A 19,290-nucleotide genomic window follows, 5' to 3' on the forward strand; every position below is an offset into this window, starting at 1 on the left:
GTCTATACCAACTTTTTTTTACTCGTAGGTCCTTTTCTCACTTTCGCAATCTGTCTTTTTCCTTTTTCACGATTATTGCTATTTTTTCCATCTTGTTTTTTCTTGTAAACAGTTTGCTCGGGACTGTGGCCCCCCTCCTATTGTAACCTGTCCCATTTATAAAGCATTCCTTGATTGTAAACAAAGTTTCGTACCAAACTGATCTCATGCAGAACGAGCGTTGGCTTCTTTCGTGCAGCGTATTGAAGCTGAGCGACAGCAGCTTAGATGTTTATAAAATAGCAAAGTACACTGTATCCATATTAAAGGGAAATATGTTATATGTTACAGTCCAAACAGGACACAAGTACGGTCTAATTGCAGACACATCCAAATGAATCTGTCACTATACCCACATTTCGTAAGGCTACCTTCGAAATCTCAATATCTGCACTCTGGCAAGCCCTGTGCATACAGCTGGCGGGCTGCAGGAGAAGGCTGTGGACCGCTGTCACTTGGGATGGTTGCTAAAAAGACATACGGTCATGTGGGTGCCTTTGCATACCATGCATTTGCAAGGAAATGAGTCACTGGCAAAACAGCATGTTCAACAATACATTGACTGGGCACATTTCACGAGTTTTTGGATGCCTTTGAATCCGTGTATGTTGTGGTGGCAGCTGCAACCTTACATGTTGCACACAACTCACGCATTCAGCAAAAGCTGTATACCCACAACCACACACACAACCATAACCACACACACAACCACAAAACCACAACCACACATACAACCACACATACAACCACACATACAACCACACATACAACCACACATACAACCACACATACAACCACACATACAACCACACATACAACCACACATACAACCACACATACAACCACACATACAACCACACACACAACCACACACACAACCACACACACAACCACACACACACAACCACACACACAACCACACACACAACCACACACACAACCACACACACAACCACACACACAACCACACACACAACCACACACACAACCACACACACAACCACACACACAACCACACACACAACCACACACACAACCACACACACAACCACACACACAACCACACACACAACCACACACACAACCACACACACAACCACACACACAACCACACACACAGTACACGCTTTCACCAGGCACACAGACCCCACCAGCCGTCTGTGCACACTTTCACCAGGCACACACCACCAGCCTTCAGTACACGCTTTCACCAGGCACACACCACCAGCCTTCAGTGCACGCTTTCACCAGGCACACACCACCAGCCTTCAGTGCACGCTTTCACCAGGCACACACACCACCAGCCGTCAGTGCACGCTTCCACCAGACACACACCACCAGCTGGCAGTGCACAATTCCACCAGGCACACACACCACCAGCCATCAGTGCACACATCAATTGTTAGCGCATCCACAATTAACTATTGTAGCAATCGCAGTATGGCGCACTTTACTTTTAAACATATTAATCTAAAGCGCAGCATGCCACCATTGCTACAAAAATAAATTAAAAAAAATTTGGCCTACCTTTAATAGACTTTTGTTGCAATTGGTGTTGCAATATTTAGCAACGCCAATAGCTCAAACTTAATTAATGCGAGACCTATTGCATTGCAAATGCTTGGTTCCTTAGGTCCTAGGTACCAAGGTAACCATGTGTTAGAGACTTGCAGAGGGTGCTAAAGGTTTTGCCAGTTGGGGAAAAGATTGTGCAGTTTTAGGGAAAGAACACTGGTACTGGGGACCTGGTTAACGAACACCCAGTACACTTCAGTTAAAGTTGCATTAAATATGAGTCAAAGTGTGTGGGGGGGCAGTACTGCAACATGAACTCTGCACCCTACACAGTGCCTTTCCAAAACCTCATGCTTGTGACTGATCTTTAGTGCGCCTAGTTGAACAGGCCTTTATCTTCTATTTAACCAGATTCTATATACTACCTTTTCTATCAATGCTGTTGAATTTGCTTACAGCTTGTTTAGCTCTAATTTTTTGCTGATGCCCTTTTCTTTCAGGTACCATGGTGGCTACACCTCAGTCAGCTGCAAGGTCACAGGAGGCTACTCCTGATAGCGTCTTTGTATCTCCTGGCACCCACCGGCAGCCAATAAATTTATCTGGCACCCCTGACTTGCAAAACATTCCTGGCAATGATGACGAGGAGGAGAGGAAGCGGCGAAGGCGCTCACGCGTCATCGATCTTGCTCTTAGTAACACAGAGTCTCCAGCTACTGCAGTTTCTCCCAGCAGGTAAGGCCACGTCGCCCTATGACTCCAGGAACTAAAGTAATGTGCTCCACCAATTGTCAGCTTTTTTCAGAGGAAAGGAAACCTTGTTTTGCCATGAGGCTGTGTGCTGTTTTTCCACGAAGAGGGTAAACTTTCTCAGTCCACTGTTCCTCCAGTTCTTCACACCCTGTGTCCTATGCTTCTCGCACCCAGAAGTAAAGAAAAGTTTACTTTTTGAATCCTGCCCAACTGAAATCTTTTGAGAAGTTCACACATGTGGCTCTTAATAATTGTAGCCCACTTTAGAGATCCACTCGAATGCTTTAGAAACACTTTAATAACATAAAATAGAGAAAATGTATGGTCTGCAATAAATAATATCTGACAACCAAGAGGTGTGCCGCGATACTTAATTCCTTGTGAAAAATATTTTGCTCCCTTCCAAACAGGACATTGATATAGATATATATAGATATATATATATATATAAATGTATTTATATATTACATTTCACACCGCTGCCATCTTGGCCACGCCCCCAAACATCCATATCTAAAGTGAAGCAGTCCTGTAGTTTGGAAACTCGTTTTCCCCAGTGTCCCCACATGTTTTAAAGTGGCTTCCCGGGTCACTTGTGCTAGCAGTAATGGGACTGATCAGGGCAGGGGCTTATCTACTCATGCAAGTATGCCCTCCCATGAAATATTCAGCACCCTGCCTTAGTGCGATCAGGCCTGCTGTATGGGTGACTTAAATCACATGCTGGGTTAGAGGATATGGCACACAGGAATGTGTGACATGTCGTGTTTTGTGTGTGTGTGTATATGTGTGTGTGTGTGTGTATATGTATATATATATATATATATATATATATATATATATATATATATATATATATATATATATATATATATATATATATGTATATATGTATGTTTATATGTAAAAACAATACACTTTCATGCTTATAGTGCCACATAAATTATGCAAAAAAGAAGCAGAGAAATGTGAGTAGTACCCAAGTTTAGGTGGAGAGCAGCTTCTATATAGAGCACCCTACAACACCAGCAACTCTCTGAATCTGCTTACCTCAAGCGTCTGTTTTTAAGTCTCTCTTATACAGAGCATATGCTGTCCCTTCGAGACTTTTTGTTTACTTTTAGACTTGGGGCCACCCCATTACTTACAATTGATGGGCTTCAAAGCAACTCTCGATTTTTCTAGCTTCCTGCTGTTTGGTACTTCCCTCTTCTTGCATGGGACAATCCCCTAGAGCATGGCCCAAGTACTTGTGTCCTTCCACTGCTCGCACTTTTGACAGCTATTTTTTTCTTTTTATTGAGCCTCTCTACAGAGTGCATCTTTTGTAGCTAGCTCTGGTCTGCATACTTCCCACCCTCTTGTTGATTGTGTCTGCTTGTTTATGTAGCTTTCACCAATGTTTGCGACTGCATCTTGGCCACGTCCTTAATGTACTTTTTTTTTCTTTCTTTTTTAAAACACTTTTCATTTGTATGATTTCTGGTGTTTAACATGTGACTGTGGAGAGGTGTTGCTTGTCTGTTATACACGCACACTCTGTTGCATTACATTTCATTTGAAATAAGAAAATGTGCTTCTAATGCTGATGCTGGACTTATTACCAGTTCCACAGCTTTAAAGGCCACTAATCTAGAGATGAGGAGACTTGCATTGGTATGTGTTTTATGTGCAGAGTTGTGACCTTTGAAGCTGGGAAACCCCATTCAGGTCCCAGATATGCCACAAGTCCTCATGATTTATTGTGAAAATTAGTTATTGTGGACATGTAAAAAAAGAATAATCCGGTCTCACCCCCTTTACATTGCAAGTAAAAGCAGTATGGGAGGCACATCTTCTTATATCAAGCCAAACAGACCTTGCATGTGAGGAAATGTTTATTTACCTTTATTTCACCTCATAAAATGCTGCCTTTCATTTGTTATGTTAGACAGCTTAAAAGAATATTCGTGACTACACTGCAACAACAACCTAGAACCTTATTCCCCTTGAACAACGCTACCTTTTCAATATTTTGTTGGGCAGCTTTAAACACTAGTTGTGTCAGCAAAAACACAGGATGTGTGCAAGGTTTTCAGGAAATTGTTACCTTCCACTTATTTTAGCTTTTGGGTGTCCAAAAAACGAGCAAGAAGGCAACATTCACATTCCGCTTTAAATGTACCTTTATTCCACCGCAAACCATGCTGCCTATCATTTAAGTTCACCTTCAAACAATATTTGCGACTGAAACTCTCCCGTAACATAAGATTTATTTTCAACTTTTCTATGCCAAAAATGAGCTTCAAGGTCACACTTTTGCTGTGCTATTAGAAACTAATTGCATTAATTCTTAGCACAAGCACACGGTATCAAATGTGGGGACCTGCTTGCCTATTAATTAATGTGCACAATAATAGTAATCATTTCCATTAATCTAAATTATTTCATGAATTAAAATTAAAGAACCCTTCTCACCAAATATGATGCGTAATATCGCAATACCCGATATCCACCTTACTGGTTACCTACCACTACCCATCCTATTCTCTATATTAAGTACCCCAGGAACCACCATAAAGTTGTGCTCACTCTGTCATAATACTTTTATTAAGACAACCGTTGTTAGTGTTGCTACTTCCCTTCCATTTCATATTTTATTTCAAAGCTCTAACCATTCCTCACAACTTAATAAATAAAAGAATAATGGCTGTTTCATGGCAATTTAGAATAAAACTTAAAACATACTGTACAACCACAGTGCTGGACAGCACAGATAAAATGAACTAAACCAATAGCTCTCACATAGGCGAGGCCTATTGGCTTTGCCAATGCTTGATCTAGCAAAGTTTTAAAGCATTGGATTAGCAAGCACAGTGCTATCCGTGCCGAGCTAGAAAGGGACAGAGTCTTTTTTGCCATTTCTGCAGCCAAGTCTTTAAGGTTAGGATTATCACAGTGCCATCCACGCCAAGCTGTAAAATAAAAAAAGCCTTTTACCACTCCAGGCACAGTATAATATCTTTGGGTTGCTAAAATATCATCCAAGCCAACCTGGAATGAATAAAAGCAACCACAGACAAGTGTGTTTCACTTTCATTATGGTGTTGTAAGGTGCTCCATAAAGGAGTTGCTCTCCACCGAAACTTGGGAACTACCCAGAGCTCTCTGCTTCTTTTTTACATCTATATTTAATGTGGTTGCCTCTTATGCCGAAAACCAGGTTAAAACGTTGGTTGCAATATTGAATTTAGAAAGTATAAAATACTATTGAAAGAAGAATTCAGTTCAGTGCAAGGCGACTTTCCTCCAGGCCGAACACTATCACATGACTGTTCTAGTGACGTCTCCTATGACCAAATGTCTTGTTCAAACTATTACGTTATATTTATAACAAATGCACGAGTATCATTTTACCACCTTAAGGAAATTAATTATAATTTTCTATTTCAGGCAAGCTGAAACTCCAACTCTCATCCCAAAGTTGAACAATACACAAATCACAGATCATTACTCGACCTGCATTAAGCTGTCAACTGAGAATGTGAGTCGTACAACACCCTTTCTCTCATCTCCTCTCCAGTCCGTCTTATTTACAGTGAATGGATCTTTGTCCAGGCTGCACTGATGGAATCAACTTGGCTAAGTGACTGTGCTGTTTTCTACTCTTTTAGGACTGATTTTCTGGAGTCGGTTAATAATCCTGCTACACAGCTACATGTCTGTTTCTTGATTGTGCAGCAGCAGATTAGATGTTCTTTGTAGTATGTATGTGTTTGTCCACCCACTAGTGCAAGAACCTGTCTTAGTATTAATTGGGATTTGGCTCTTTGGACTTTTACAATTGTACAGGCGCTATTGCTAGTTGTGTAAGGAGTTCTTGCAAAGAGATTAAAAAATGGTAAACCTAGTTTACCATGAGTGCGAAACCATGCATGCCATTACAACGCAAATCGGAACGACGACTTGCTGTAGGGGGCAGAAGGTGTTGGATTTAAAATCTAACACCTTCCCTACTGTTGCACGGACTAAAGTTGTAATAGTAAATTTTACTATTTAAAAATCCAGCGTCCTCCACACAGCAAGTTGTTTTTCAGACTTGCTTTCTAATGGTATGCGAGGTAACAGTGCGGTTGTTGTAACAACTTCTTTGTAATGGCATGTGTGGTAAACGCATGCGAACCAACGTGGCATATTCCTCAAAAAGATCTGTTAATCTATATGAAGAATTTGATTGATTCACTTATTTTTGTGTATAAACAGTCGTGGGTTAAACTAATGTACTGAATATATGAATACCGAGTATGTGTACTTTATTCCATCCTCCTGGGAAGAAAGTTCACATCCATGGCATTGTCCAGCATAATGACCATACGTGTAGTCCTTTTACAGAATGCCCTGCTGTCGTACTGCATCTCATAGCAAGTCGAGGAATGCTGAAGGGCTGTTCTTATGGATTTTTTTTCCTTTGGATTTCATTTTATGTATATCTTCCGGATATCAGATTGAATCGAGAAATGTATTCCCCCAGCAATAGTTTTCCAGATGGATTTCTGGAACACAGGATGTAGTTTCACTCGCTTTCCCAGCAAATTACAGCATTTGCTTATATTTGGTGCTTGCATCAGGTACTGTTTTTCTGTGCCTTACCATTGCAGTTCATGTCCTCTCCTTCAATGTCTTCTGATTAGATTTCCTAGCAACTAGGTCCAGTGTCTACTGCTGAGATCTGTTGGTTTAAACCATGCCGATGTTGTCATAAGATCTTTGAGCCATATACAATCTGCATACTGTGCGTGGGATCCTATTAGGACTCCTCAGCATGCAACTCGTTAGTCCATGCATCCGAAAACAATTCTGTAACACAAGGCCAACTAATTGGTACAAACCGGTATGGATACTCCAAAATAATCCCTCTTACCTTCCCTGGGTACGTCTCCTGGTGGGAAACGTTTTGTTTTTATTTTTTATCTTTTTTTGGGCCACAGGAAGAAAAAGTACTTTTTTTTCAGCAAACATTCCTAATCCCAGGAACATTTGAAGAATCCACAGCGCTTTACTGGGGCCAGTCTCTTCCTCATCTTTGGAACTGATCTCGAGTTTTAAAATTATCAATCTGTATTTCCTGCTCCATCTGTAGGCCCTTTTGCACATCCAGACCTTTAGACAAGCCATTCTGCATATCTTCAAGACCGACCCATAAGAACCACTGCCCAAGGAAGCTGTGACTTCAGAGTTTGTGACTCTTATTCGATGGCTCCCAACTCTGCACCTCTGCAGAAACCATCCTTTGCATTGCCTTCAAGGAAGACCTTGTCTACCCAGGCGTGTACTCGTTTGCTTTCAGCCCTCAAAGCTGACTGACCTTATTTGACTGATGAGAAAATGTTCGGACCTTCTTCAAGGGCCAGCCCCTGATGCAGCCTCTCTCCAAAGTACATGGATGTTCTTAACTGATGGAAGTTCTCAGCTCAGGCTCACATGACATGATTCACAGGTGGATAGTGCCTTCTGCCTTATCACGTGGATGATGGCTTTATTCTTGACGTCCAAAATGGAAGTGCAACAAGTGACATTCCTTACCCTTCAGGCCCTCCCTCTGAGTGAGTCTATGCCTTTATGTCTGTGGTAGGGAAACCAGCAAATGATCTAGAAGGGCCCTTGGTAAAATCTAACATCCTGATGGAAATCATTTAGCCCTCTTCAACTGCTAAGGAACTGCTCCTTCCATTTAACAAAGCCTTGTTGGAGCCTTTATTGTCTCAATGGATAAAACCTTTCTTGGGCATGGGATTTCACAAATCTGTTGCACAACATTCTAGGTCAGTGCCTCCCATTCCAAGTTCTTGTCTGCTCCTCAGTCAACAGATTTTGATGATTCAAACTACTCCAACTAAACTGATTCCCAGCACTAGGGCTACTGGTTCCCTGGATCGTGAGCCCAAATGACTTTACTCCACGTGCCAGTTTTTTTTTGCTTTGGTTAGTTTAGTCTTACCCGTGTACCTTTTTGAATATTATGTCCATGCAATGTTGAAATTGGTAATGATGTTCAAGCCTCAGTTTGGATGCTTCCAAACCGATTCTGAAGTTCGGCTGTAATCTGTCAACATGATGATGGTCACACTCTGGAGGCACACGTTGGTGTGCTATACAGGCTTCTTGGTAGATGTCTAGGTGGCATTAACGAACAAGTCCTTTGATTGCTAAAGACACTTTGAAGAGAAATCGGACTCATTTGTGGAATGTTTTCCGAGCAGGTGCACCATGTCTCATTTGTTGTACCTTGCTGCTCCAGAGAAACCATTCCACCAACAATACCTTTGCTTACTGGGCTTCTTCAAAGTATAACCTTCACAGCAACAAAGTATTCCCATCTGCTCTGGACCCCTCAAAGATTCTACTGGTCACCAAACGCTCCAGTTACCTTTATCAGCTAGGTCTACTTCACCAGAGCCTATCTGACTTTGTTTTACCCCCACCACTAGCTTTCAGTGAGAATTCCCTGGGAGCTCCAGTTTATCAGCAAGGGCTACTAATTTTCTTGTTTTCCATCCCCTGCACTGCCCTTTTTCATCATGGAAGATCTTTGGGGGCGCATGACTTAATGTTTTCAGAGGAGGTGCTTGTCTTGTTTGAAAATAGAGGCTGTAGAGTGAGTTAGTGTCCTTGGAGCAGAAGGGCATGGTGTTTTACTTATCGTTTTCGAGAAAGACAGGGTCTCTGGCGCATCCTGTATCCAAGGCTCTTCAATATCTTTATTTGGCAGAACAAGTTCAAAATGAGTCAGATGCTCCTGACACTCAATGCGGTGAAATGATGATCTCCCTGGATATCCAAGACACCAATTTCCATCTACCAATCCTTCCTGTACATAAGATGTGCCTCCCTTCACAGTGGTGTCCTATAACAGCACTTGCTGGGACTACAACCATTTGGTCTTCAAATGCTTGGCAAGTCTTCTCCAAATTGGTGGCTGTGGTTTCACTGAAGAAATCAGGAGTCTGCATTTCTTTTTTGGATGACTTGCTGCTGTTGTAGGTGGGGTCCCCTGCGCTGGCCATGGACCACCTTCAAAGTATAATGACACTTCTACATGACCTAGGCTAATCCGTCCATATCCAGAAAGCCTACTACTTTCCCATTAAAACAGAGTTTCATAGAGTGAGAGTTGGATATCATCTCCTTGGTAGCTTTTCCTCATGTGTATGGCTTATTTATATATCACAAACATTGCCAAAAGATAGAGGATTCCAGTACAGGGTCAAAGGCAAAGACAGTGTAAGGCAAAGACAGTGTAGGAAAGTGAATTATTATGTGGTGGTGTTGTGAGACCATGTAATCATGTTACAACCTTTATTGAGTTCAGTTAGGTTTTTTTAACAAAACCTTTGTCTCCGTCCTGGGTAGCTGTGGCACAGATCAATGAGGCTTAATTGAAGGAACAAGTGTAAAGCATTTACAAGTACCCCCAAAAAAGTAAGAAACGCAACATAATAACGCCACATAATACAATTCCTACACCAATTATACATGAATTTTCAAGGTCAGTACATCACTGTAGTTTGCTTTTAGGAAATGCGATAAATCGTCCTGGGTAGTTTAATAATTAATTGCCAACTGTCTTGGATGGTGTAGGAAAGTAGGATCTGCTTTAATGGCCCCCCACACTTTTTGCTTGGTGTCCGTGTGTTTTTGACCAAGTCTAACTGGTATTCTGCTAATCCGGGACCCCGCCAAGTCACTGTGCTTTCTTTCTAAATTGACCATGGTAAGTACTTTTGTACATCCACAATTGGCTACTGTTGTACCCTTGTAAGTCCCTACAATATGGTACTACGGTATATCCAGGACATAGGTACCCCAGGGGCCTCTCATGGGCTGCAGCGTGTATTGTGCCACCCATGTGAGTCCACTTAAACTTTGACTACATGCCTGCCATTGCCGCCGGTGAGTTGGTGATTGCTTCCTTATATCTGAGGTCACTGCACTTAAAACCTATAAGTATACCCTATGGCAGACCCTATAGTCCTGAAGGCAGGGTGCTTGTCTAGAAGTGACGGTGCCCCTGCATGAGCTGGAAACCCCTACAAACCCTTGAGTCGATTCTCTAGGCTTTGAGTGTTTTCAGCCATTTTAATACATATAGTGGACGTCAGTCATTATGAGATGTATAGCTATATATTGGTATCAAACATGTTGGGATCATACCCAAACGCTGATTCCAGTGTTGATAGTATGGTCCCATGCATTAGGGAGCTCCCTTGGGGTATCCCCTGTAGTTCTGGTAACAGCCTTTCAGGGTCTGCCAGCAAACTAGTGCTACTGCCGACCACAGACCTGATTTGCCCTCTTGCTCCTGAGCCAAGATTGAGCAGGGGAATGTAGAACAAAAGGTTTCCTGTCACAGGAAGGTGTAATCACCTCCCAGACTGGACTTGGTGTATTGGACTGGGGTGGCGGCGATTGCCAGCGCTACCCGAATTCTTTGAAAGGCACATTTGGTGCCCTCCTTGGATACTCTAGTTTGAGCGAATTTAGGGAGCTCTTGACTCCAGCTCTGGCTTAAAACTGGACAAAACACATGGAAGTATCCTCCCCTCTGTCTAGTGCCCCATCTGGGAGGGACCCCTGTGTTGTTCAAATCCTTTCCTTGGGGTACCTAAGGGCTTACCTGTGGTTGACTCCTTAGATTCTTCGTGTGACAAGCCTCAACCCTGAAACTACGTCGCTCTTCGACCTTCTTTACACTTGGACTTCGTTGCATCCCAGATGTTAAAGCTATTTTGTGTTGAAAAAAATAGAAAGCCAGCAGTGAAAGGAGGCAATGCTTTAATGTACTTTTAAACCGCTTCAGCTGGTATTTCCTACTTCTTCTAAAGTCCTCAAATCTGTTATTTGGATAGAAGATCTATACCCAGCTAAACGTTTTTTTACAAAGCAAAATAAAGCCATATTGATCCATGTGAACAATCTCTTGAATGTGCTGAAGGATCTTGTTGTGCTATGTAGTGCTGAGCTTGAGTTTGTATGTGCTTATAGAACGTTTAGAAAGTCTGTTTATGGATTAGAAAAGTATAGGTTAATGTTAAAATCAATTGTACTAGTATATTCTACATTGCAAATGTCTGAAATTTTCTTTTCATATGAATACGGTCAATAGGTTTGAAGTGAAGGGATCCCTTACTTTGGAAGGAATGTGATCAGGCAAGTGCCAATCTTTCAATGTAGCCACATCCTCCACCATTGCTTCTCTCGGAACTCTTGCCTGTTCCATTACATCAAGGCAGCCTATCCGAGACTGCTGGAACTGAACAAATGTAATCTTTCACACTGGAGAACAATCCTTAAATACAACAAAAGCATTGAAGGTTGCTAAATGAATAGCCAACTTCTTATACCAAACGTAATCCTTATAAACAACAGTGTAAGGTCTCAACCTCTGATCTACTCTAACTACACCATCCATGTGCTTATTGTAGTCTAAAATGTGCACTTCAGCAACCTGACTATAAAACGGTCACAGGTGAAGTACTTTCATCATGGATGGTTGTCAATATATAGACCTCTCTCCTGTCAGAAATTTTCAAAGCCAGAAGTTCATTGCTATTCAAGGCACTGCACTGTCCCTTCAAAGGTTTTATACAAACCAGCTCTTTTCAGTAACCTTTAAGGTTAGAATGGATTGTGCCACAAGCAACAATGTCCACTTTGAACAATTCCCTGAACAATGGCACACCAGTTTAAGTTATCTAGGTATAACTGGGGACCTCTTGTTAAAAAGTCCTCTATCAAGTTCTCACTCACTTTTCTCTTACTCCAAAAGTGGACGGACAACCGGGGTGGGGGGGGTGGGGGTGGGGGGTGGGGGTTTATCACTGGAATCCTTACTGGTGTACCCAGAAATTATAGACCTATCCAGTACTACTCTCAGACAGCATATGCATCTTAATTCTATAACGTGCCTTCTTGCTAGGAATGTACCACCTAATTTAAAAAAAATAAAAAAAAAAAATCCGCCCTTTAACAGGACTCGTCCATAGCTATTTCTTTCCCTGGCACATAGATCTCAGAAAATCTATCTACCAAGTGATCGAGGGCAGGCTGAATCTTAAGAAGACATTCACAATCAGGATGATCTTGTGGCAACGCGAAATAATTCTCAACAAAATGCAACATCCGAAGAAGCAAATACTGATTACAACTCATGGTTGCAAGAAATATAACCACTGTCATCAAGAGTTTAGTAAACCAATATGAAGACAGTGACGGCTTCCTTATCAGGTCCATCAAAAAAGTTGAACCCAAGAACTACTTCAGCTCATCCGGATTTGTGGGAGTCAGAGTAGCTCTAGAGTGAGGCTTACGTCTGGCACTGTTGTCCCTCAGCATTAGTCTGCTCAACAATAGCATCCAAAAATACATTGTCCATAAACAACTGGAAAAAAATGTACTGGCAAAAATGTTGACAAATTACTCTACACCCCCACCCCCCGCCAAACTTCATAAATTTCATTTGCGTGAATTGGATTGCTGTCTTCGCTGTGGTGCTGCAGGTGCTGACTTTATCCATCTTGCCTGGTCCTGTCCCCAAGTCGCCAATTACTGGGATCAGGTTTTCCGGGGGCTAACTGACATGCTTGGGGTAGCTATGACTCCATTCCCACCTCTTGGGCCTGACCCAGTCCGTTACCACCATTCATAGAAAATTCCTAGCCCTTAGTCTCCTGCTGGCCAAACGCTTAGTTTCTTGTAGAATGCGGAGTGGGCGTGCCCCTAAGTTTAAGTGTTGGATTCGAGTCATGACTACATGGCAGGAGAGATTACACGACAGGAGAGATTACACGACTATGCAGAACTCCTACCCCCACGGTCTCCGCCTAAAGATGTGTGGGCACACTTTTATGGCATACCTATATAGGCAACGCATTGAGGAGGAAGGTGAACAAGTTGGGGCGAATGTTGCTAGTGAAGATGTACCATACTCACTCATATGTAATGCTTGATTTTTCCTGCTGTGTCAATTGCATATTGTCTCCACATGGAACGGGTCTATATCCCTGAAAGGCACCGACCTGTAATGTCATGGCCACCTGGCGGACTCAACATGACACTGTTGTTTACTTACTCTGTCTGTTGGACCAGCTTGCTTGTGTACGTGGTGTGAGATGTGGGAGTCTCCTCCCTTTTGTGAAGCTTCAGTAATGTGCTATGTTGCTTACTTCGGACACTCTATGATTTTACTGTTGTAATGTGGGGCGTTCTGGGTGGGCAGGAGTTCAGGCCAGCTGTTGATGGTCCTTTCAGATGCATATTAATTATTGCTAGAATCTGCCCTGCACGGGAAGATATTGGGTATTTTGCTAAGCCATGCTCTGTATCATTGCATACATACACTGTATTGATGTACCTAGCTTTGGAATGTAATAAAGGTTTTTGAACTTTAAAAAAAAAAAAAAAGAAAAATTACTCTACACCCTGCAACACTACTAAAGGGCATGCAATACCGGCTGCACCATGGTTGGGTCAACCCAGAGTCCAGCACTTCCAATGGAAAGCCTTGCTGTCTCAGTCTGCAATCCAGATGCCTCTTGCTGCACTATTGGCACACCAGTGTCTTCCTCTAAAAGCTGCACTTCATCCGCAAAAAAACCCATAAGCTTTGCACTAAACTGAAAAGTAGAAAAAGACGTTAAAATCGCAAATGATTGCACAACATGCAGATCATCAGCCTAACTACATTTCACACACAAACTTTCCCTGGTGGTCTAGTGGCTTTTGTCCCCCTTGGGGGGAGGAGGGGGGGGCTCTGGGGACTAAAAATAAAAGCCTGGGGCAGAAGCAGGCAAATGGCCAAAACATTCACCCCCAAAAGGGGAGTGACCCTTGTCCAAGGGGCCACTTCTCAAAACACTTTTCACTATATTTTTAAAACAAATCTGTGGTGGTCTAGTGGCTTTTTCCCTTTGGGGGAAGATGGGCCTAAAAATATAAGGTCTATCTACCCCCGAGGAGGGATAAATGGGCACCTCATTCATCTCAAAAGGGGAGCAGCCCTTGCCCAATTAACAAGTACTCACTGGTTTCTAGTGGGCTTTCAACCCCCCCCCCCCCTCCCACCACATCCCCCCGCGGGGGACTAGATCGGCCGAAAATACAGTCAGTCTAGCCCCAAGGGGGCCAAACACAAAAAAAGCATATTGCCCACTGGGGAACGACCCTTACCCACTCCCAAAAGGCACAAAATTCGGAGCTTCCCTTGCCCAATTAACAAGTAATCTCTGGCCTTTAGTGGGTTTTAGCACCCCTACTCCCCACATCACCCCCCAGTCCATCAGTACATTGGCCGAAAATGCAACCAATCTAGGCCCAGGGGGGCAAAACACCGAAAAAGCATATTGCTTACTAGGAAATGACCCTTACACAAGGGGACACTCTCAAAATGCGCAAAATGTAAAACCCTGGCGCCTAGTGGGTTTCAGCCCCTCCCTGGGAGTGGCGGGCTGATTGGCCAAAACAGCTCCCGGGAAGGCGGGGCGGGCAGAACACTGCTACACATGCCCCCAAGTGAGTGACCCATGCCTAAGGGGTAGCTCCCCCAACAGCAGAAAGGAACATGCCTGGTCGTCCAGTGGATGGTTTCCTGCTTCACTATCGTGGGCCTCACCCGCGATTGTGGAGCAGGAATCCGGGTAAAAGCGAAAAGGAAGAACTCTTTCTTTCCACCTGTGTTTTTCCGCCAACCTTGCCCCCAACCCCTCCTGCCGAAAGAACGACTTACCAAAAATCTGTCCTCTATCTGGAATCGCTGGAAGCAAATGGCTTCCAGTGCATCCCTAGTGGCCTATGATTAAGTCAGCGCGCCGTGAGCGCTATTGCTGCCAACCCCAGTGGGGGCATGTTGGTGGGTGATCCACGGGGGAGTGCCAGAGCTTCCCCCTTGGGCCAGTGGCAGGAAGTAATGGTTATGTCCTTGGAACAGCAGCACCGCTGCCGAGGACATAACCATTACGTCTACGGCACGGAAAGGGTGAAGAGGGATGTTTGTGTTAATCCAAAGGCAGAATTACAGTGCATAATGATGAGTTAGATAGTACTTCCTTATTAGGACAGGTAAGCTGGACATATCTGACATGGAAGAGGTAAGGTCCGGAATTGAATTCTTGCTTTGAATACACAGTAACAAAAGCGGAAGTGTATTGTGTAGTTATTCTCCGATATGCATCACACTTTTGTTTTTTGTTTAGAGAGGATTTTTTTTTTTTTTTTTAGTCAATCAAACATTTATTGAGTGTTGCAAATCACCTGTGAGCGTCTCAAGACGCTGAAGCAGTTTGCTGCTTCATGGTGGTTTGATCCTTCAAACATCCATGTCTTTAATTCTCTTCTGAATCACTGCAGCAACGGTGTGGTTCTGAGGTGCAGGCGGAGGTTGTTGCAATCCTTGGCTGCCAGGTGTGGGAAGGAGTGTCCTCTGCTGTTTGCTCGACTGATAATTGGGGGTGTTTTGCAAGGAAGAGAGAAGTAGATCGAAGGTGTCTGGTCTGTTGGTGGAGGGTCAGGCGTTTGTTGATGTAGACTGGTCCTTCGTTGTGCCTTGTAGGCGCGGGCCAGCATTGTGAACTTGCATCTCTTCTGAATCAGAGTTAGTGTAGATCATGATGTGGCGTGATGTTGGTCCTTCTGGGGAGGTTGGGTACACTGCTGTGTTGAGTATTAGGGTTTAGGGCTTCATCTTATTTAGTTTATTGGTGGGATAATTGTGATGTGCAGGTGTGTCTTAGTTTGCCACTTATCTGTCTCTGTACTGTAGTCCTTATCTTCGCAATAGAATCTGACCTTGAGCCAATTTGAAAATCCCTCCTAGTTCTCCATGGTGATCATTGGGGGATTCTCATTTAATGCTAATAAATGTCTTTGCAGAAAATCACCACAAAGAATGCTTTCGGCCTCCACTTGATCGACTATATGGCTGATATCCTAAAACAGAAAGACTCTGAACTCACTAATTTCAAGGTGAGTTACTTTAGTCCTGAACATTTTGTTTGTTTTACACTATGGCATTTGGGGAAGGGTGTATTTTCACAACAGCTGATCCCATGAATTGTCAGATTTTAGATATATAGTGTACATAACTGTTGCATGCACCACAAACATTGCAAACTTGTACAGGTTGCCCTCCTGGGTTTTCTTCTTTCTTATGCCCCTTTTCTGAATTCAGACTTTTTCGCTTTTGTATTCCTTTTATTTGTACTGCTACACCTATTTTTTTCTCTGTCCCTCCGAGTCTACCATTGATGGCTTTTTTGAGCAGTTGTCGCTGTCCTTCTCCTCTATAATGGCCGCTGCTTGCCATTTACCTTCCTGCCCTCTGCCACAGATGGTGGCATTAGAGACTACCGACATGACTCTTACGTTCCCAACTTCTTTAATTACCAGATTGCGGCAGGCACGTTGGACGCCAGTGCGAAGATCTATGCAGTGCGAGTTGATGCTGTTCATGCTGATGTGTACAGGGTGCTCGGCGGTCTGGGCACGGAATCTCAGGTTCCAGGGGAGTCTGATCTATTAAATCCAGGTAATGTGACTACCAGCAGCAACAAAGGGGCAGTGTGTGGACAGTAAACCATAGGCTGCTATTTGGGTTTCTGTGGGCAGTGGAAAGCAACTCTGTCACTACTTGTAGGTTTCAGAAACCAGGAGAGTCTTCACACTGATCACACAAAAGGACTGAACAATCTCTCGTAGAGCCTGTGTTTTCTTTGGTCCCTGAGAGGCCTCAAACTTGTGGTCTGTAAAACAGGTGTCTGCCAATTTTTGCAGTTACCATTGTGGTACCATTTATTTATATATATATATATATATATATATATATATATATATATATATATATATATCTGGAAACCCTCAAACCACTTCCTGAGTTCTCCCAGCGGCAGTCAGGCGAGGAAAGAGACGCATATATTCAAGTTTCTGCCCAGAGTTTGGACGCCGGCACACTTCTAAGGGTGGTGTGTTTTCCTTCTGTGTATAAATATACAGAATATATATATCTGATAGCCAGAAAGAAATTAACTCTGATCAAGACCTTTTTCTCTGATTGAACCTTTATTAATAGAATTCTCTCTGAATGGTGGATGTTAAATCTTGATCCTTTTGGGTCTGTCAAAAGTACAAAATAAAATTGTAACACTTCATACTGCAAAAACTAGATTTTTTGAAATTTTGGTGTTTGTATGTATGTTAGTGAACAACACAAAGTACCCAAACCACATACGTTTTTTTGATACAGGGTAAGAAACCAATTTGTTGTCGCTTCCCTAGACACCATTATTTTGTCAATCATTTTGTATTTTTTATATTTTCAAAGAATTGCTGACCGAAAAAGACATTGATTGCAAATATTTACAAGGCTAAACAAACTTTACCAAACATTAAAGGCAAAGACTATTTACACATTTAGAAACCATTATGTCACACATTAGAAAGTATTCTCACATCAGACATTAAATTAAACAATTATTGAAAAAATAATACAAACATTTTTATCACAAACAACAAAAAAATTGCAAACACTGAATGAGAGAAACTAGGGGTTGGGAGGATAGAATATAAGTAATTAAATGACTTATATATATTTTAATGCTGGACCAGCCGGTCCTAGCTTTTGTACAACTATGATACTTTGTATCTCCCAAACACTGCCGACGCGTTTCTAGACCAGACTGGAGTCACTGGTCTGTCATCAGGGCTGTATGTGATGACAGACCAGTGACTCCAGTCTGGTCTAGAAACGCGTCGGCAGTGTTTGGGAGATACAAAGAATCATTGTTTTTTAATTTTTTTAATTTTTGGTAAACCTTTATTGATACAATAAGTAGTTACAATCACGGGCAGCAAATCAGTAAAAGCCATAAGTACGCAAGAGTCCACCTCCCAATTGCCCCATTGCAGCTCAGGATAATGACCGTACCACATAGGTACCAGGATTAAAGAGGTTTCTTTTTAAGATTTAGGAAAAAACAGGATCCGGCGTCGAACAATCATCATAGCAAGGGTTATCAGTAATCCGGATCTTCGCAGTCAGGACTAATACAGGCAGGGCGTTGACACTAGTGCGTATTAAACAGGATAGACAATTAAACAGTACAGTTCGCACGCCAATGCAGAACGAATATATGATGATACAACGAATTCCGTTGCAACGCATGCCTTTACCACGCATGCGTTACAACGGAATTCGTTTACCACGGATAAACTTTTCCTCGAATAATTGCGTGGTGACGTCATACGTCGTTAAGAGAAAACGGCATTTTTTTCCGATTTCTCTTTAACGACGCTGACGCCAACGTGACTTATGGTGAGTTGTTTTATTTGGGGGGGAGACCCCCCCAAGCCCCCCTTTTTTTCTTTTTACCTTTACCACATATGCCTTTACTACAAACATCGTAGTAAAGGTATGCGTGGTAAAGGCATTAGTGGTAACCACGCATGCGTTGTACTGCATGCGTGGTTAAAGATTTCGGGGAAACGGCTTCGTTGTAAAGGCCGTTTCCCCTGCAGAACATGCCTGCTGCATCTTAAAACTTTTAAAAGAAACATCCACCCTCGTAATTAGAACCAGAAGAACGTACGGTGAGCAAACTATCACTCGGTTCCCAAAAAGGAAGGGAAAGAAAGAAGAGTAAAGGGAAAGCCAAGAGTAAAGGTAAGAAAAAAGGGGCCCTAGAAACAGAAAAAGAAAAACAGTAATACCCCTGCCCGAACCCCCTACCCTGCAACCCTGCCTATGGCTACGGCCTCCCCCTCAGCAGCGTGCTTGTCGCCCGTTATATGAACCCGAAATCTAGAAGAGAGCGGAAGAGAGCTATCGCTCGACTAAGTTGAAGAAAAAACTAAAGGAAGGAAAAAGGAAAAAAGAAAAAGAGAACGGAGGAGGACACCAGGACAGACCCACAGCCCACGCCTACCCCCCTCCCCCCACCACAGCAAATACCCACTCCA

General features: G+C 42.8%; 1 protein-coding gene across 1 annotated transcript in view; it reads left to right on the top strand.

The window, feature by feature from the left end:
• The window catches only part of NCAPH (non-SMC condensin I complex subunit H), a 379,053-nt gene that overhangs the window by 92,039 nt on the left and 267,724 nt on the right, over positions 1-19,290 (top strand). The window contains exons 2-5 of the mRNA XM_086943336.1: positions 2,055-2,289; positions 5,740-5,830; positions 16,210-16,302; positions 16,726-16,864. Of these exons, the coding sequence (XP_086799462.1) occupies positions 2,055-2,289; positions 5,740-5,830; positions 16,210-16,302; positions 16,726-16,864 (558 nt within the window). The remainder of the gene's footprint in view (positions 1-2,054; positions 2,290-5,739; positions 5,831-16,209; positions 16,303-16,725; positions 16,865-19,290) is intronic.

This window comes from Lissotriton vulgaris, chromosome 11 (genome assembly GCF_964263255.1).
Source record: "Lissotriton vulgaris chromosome 11, aLisVul1.2, whole genome shotgun sequence".
Taxonomy (NCBI): Eukaryota; Metazoa; Chordata; class Amphibia; order Caudata; family Salamandridae; genus Lissotriton; species Lissotriton vulgaris.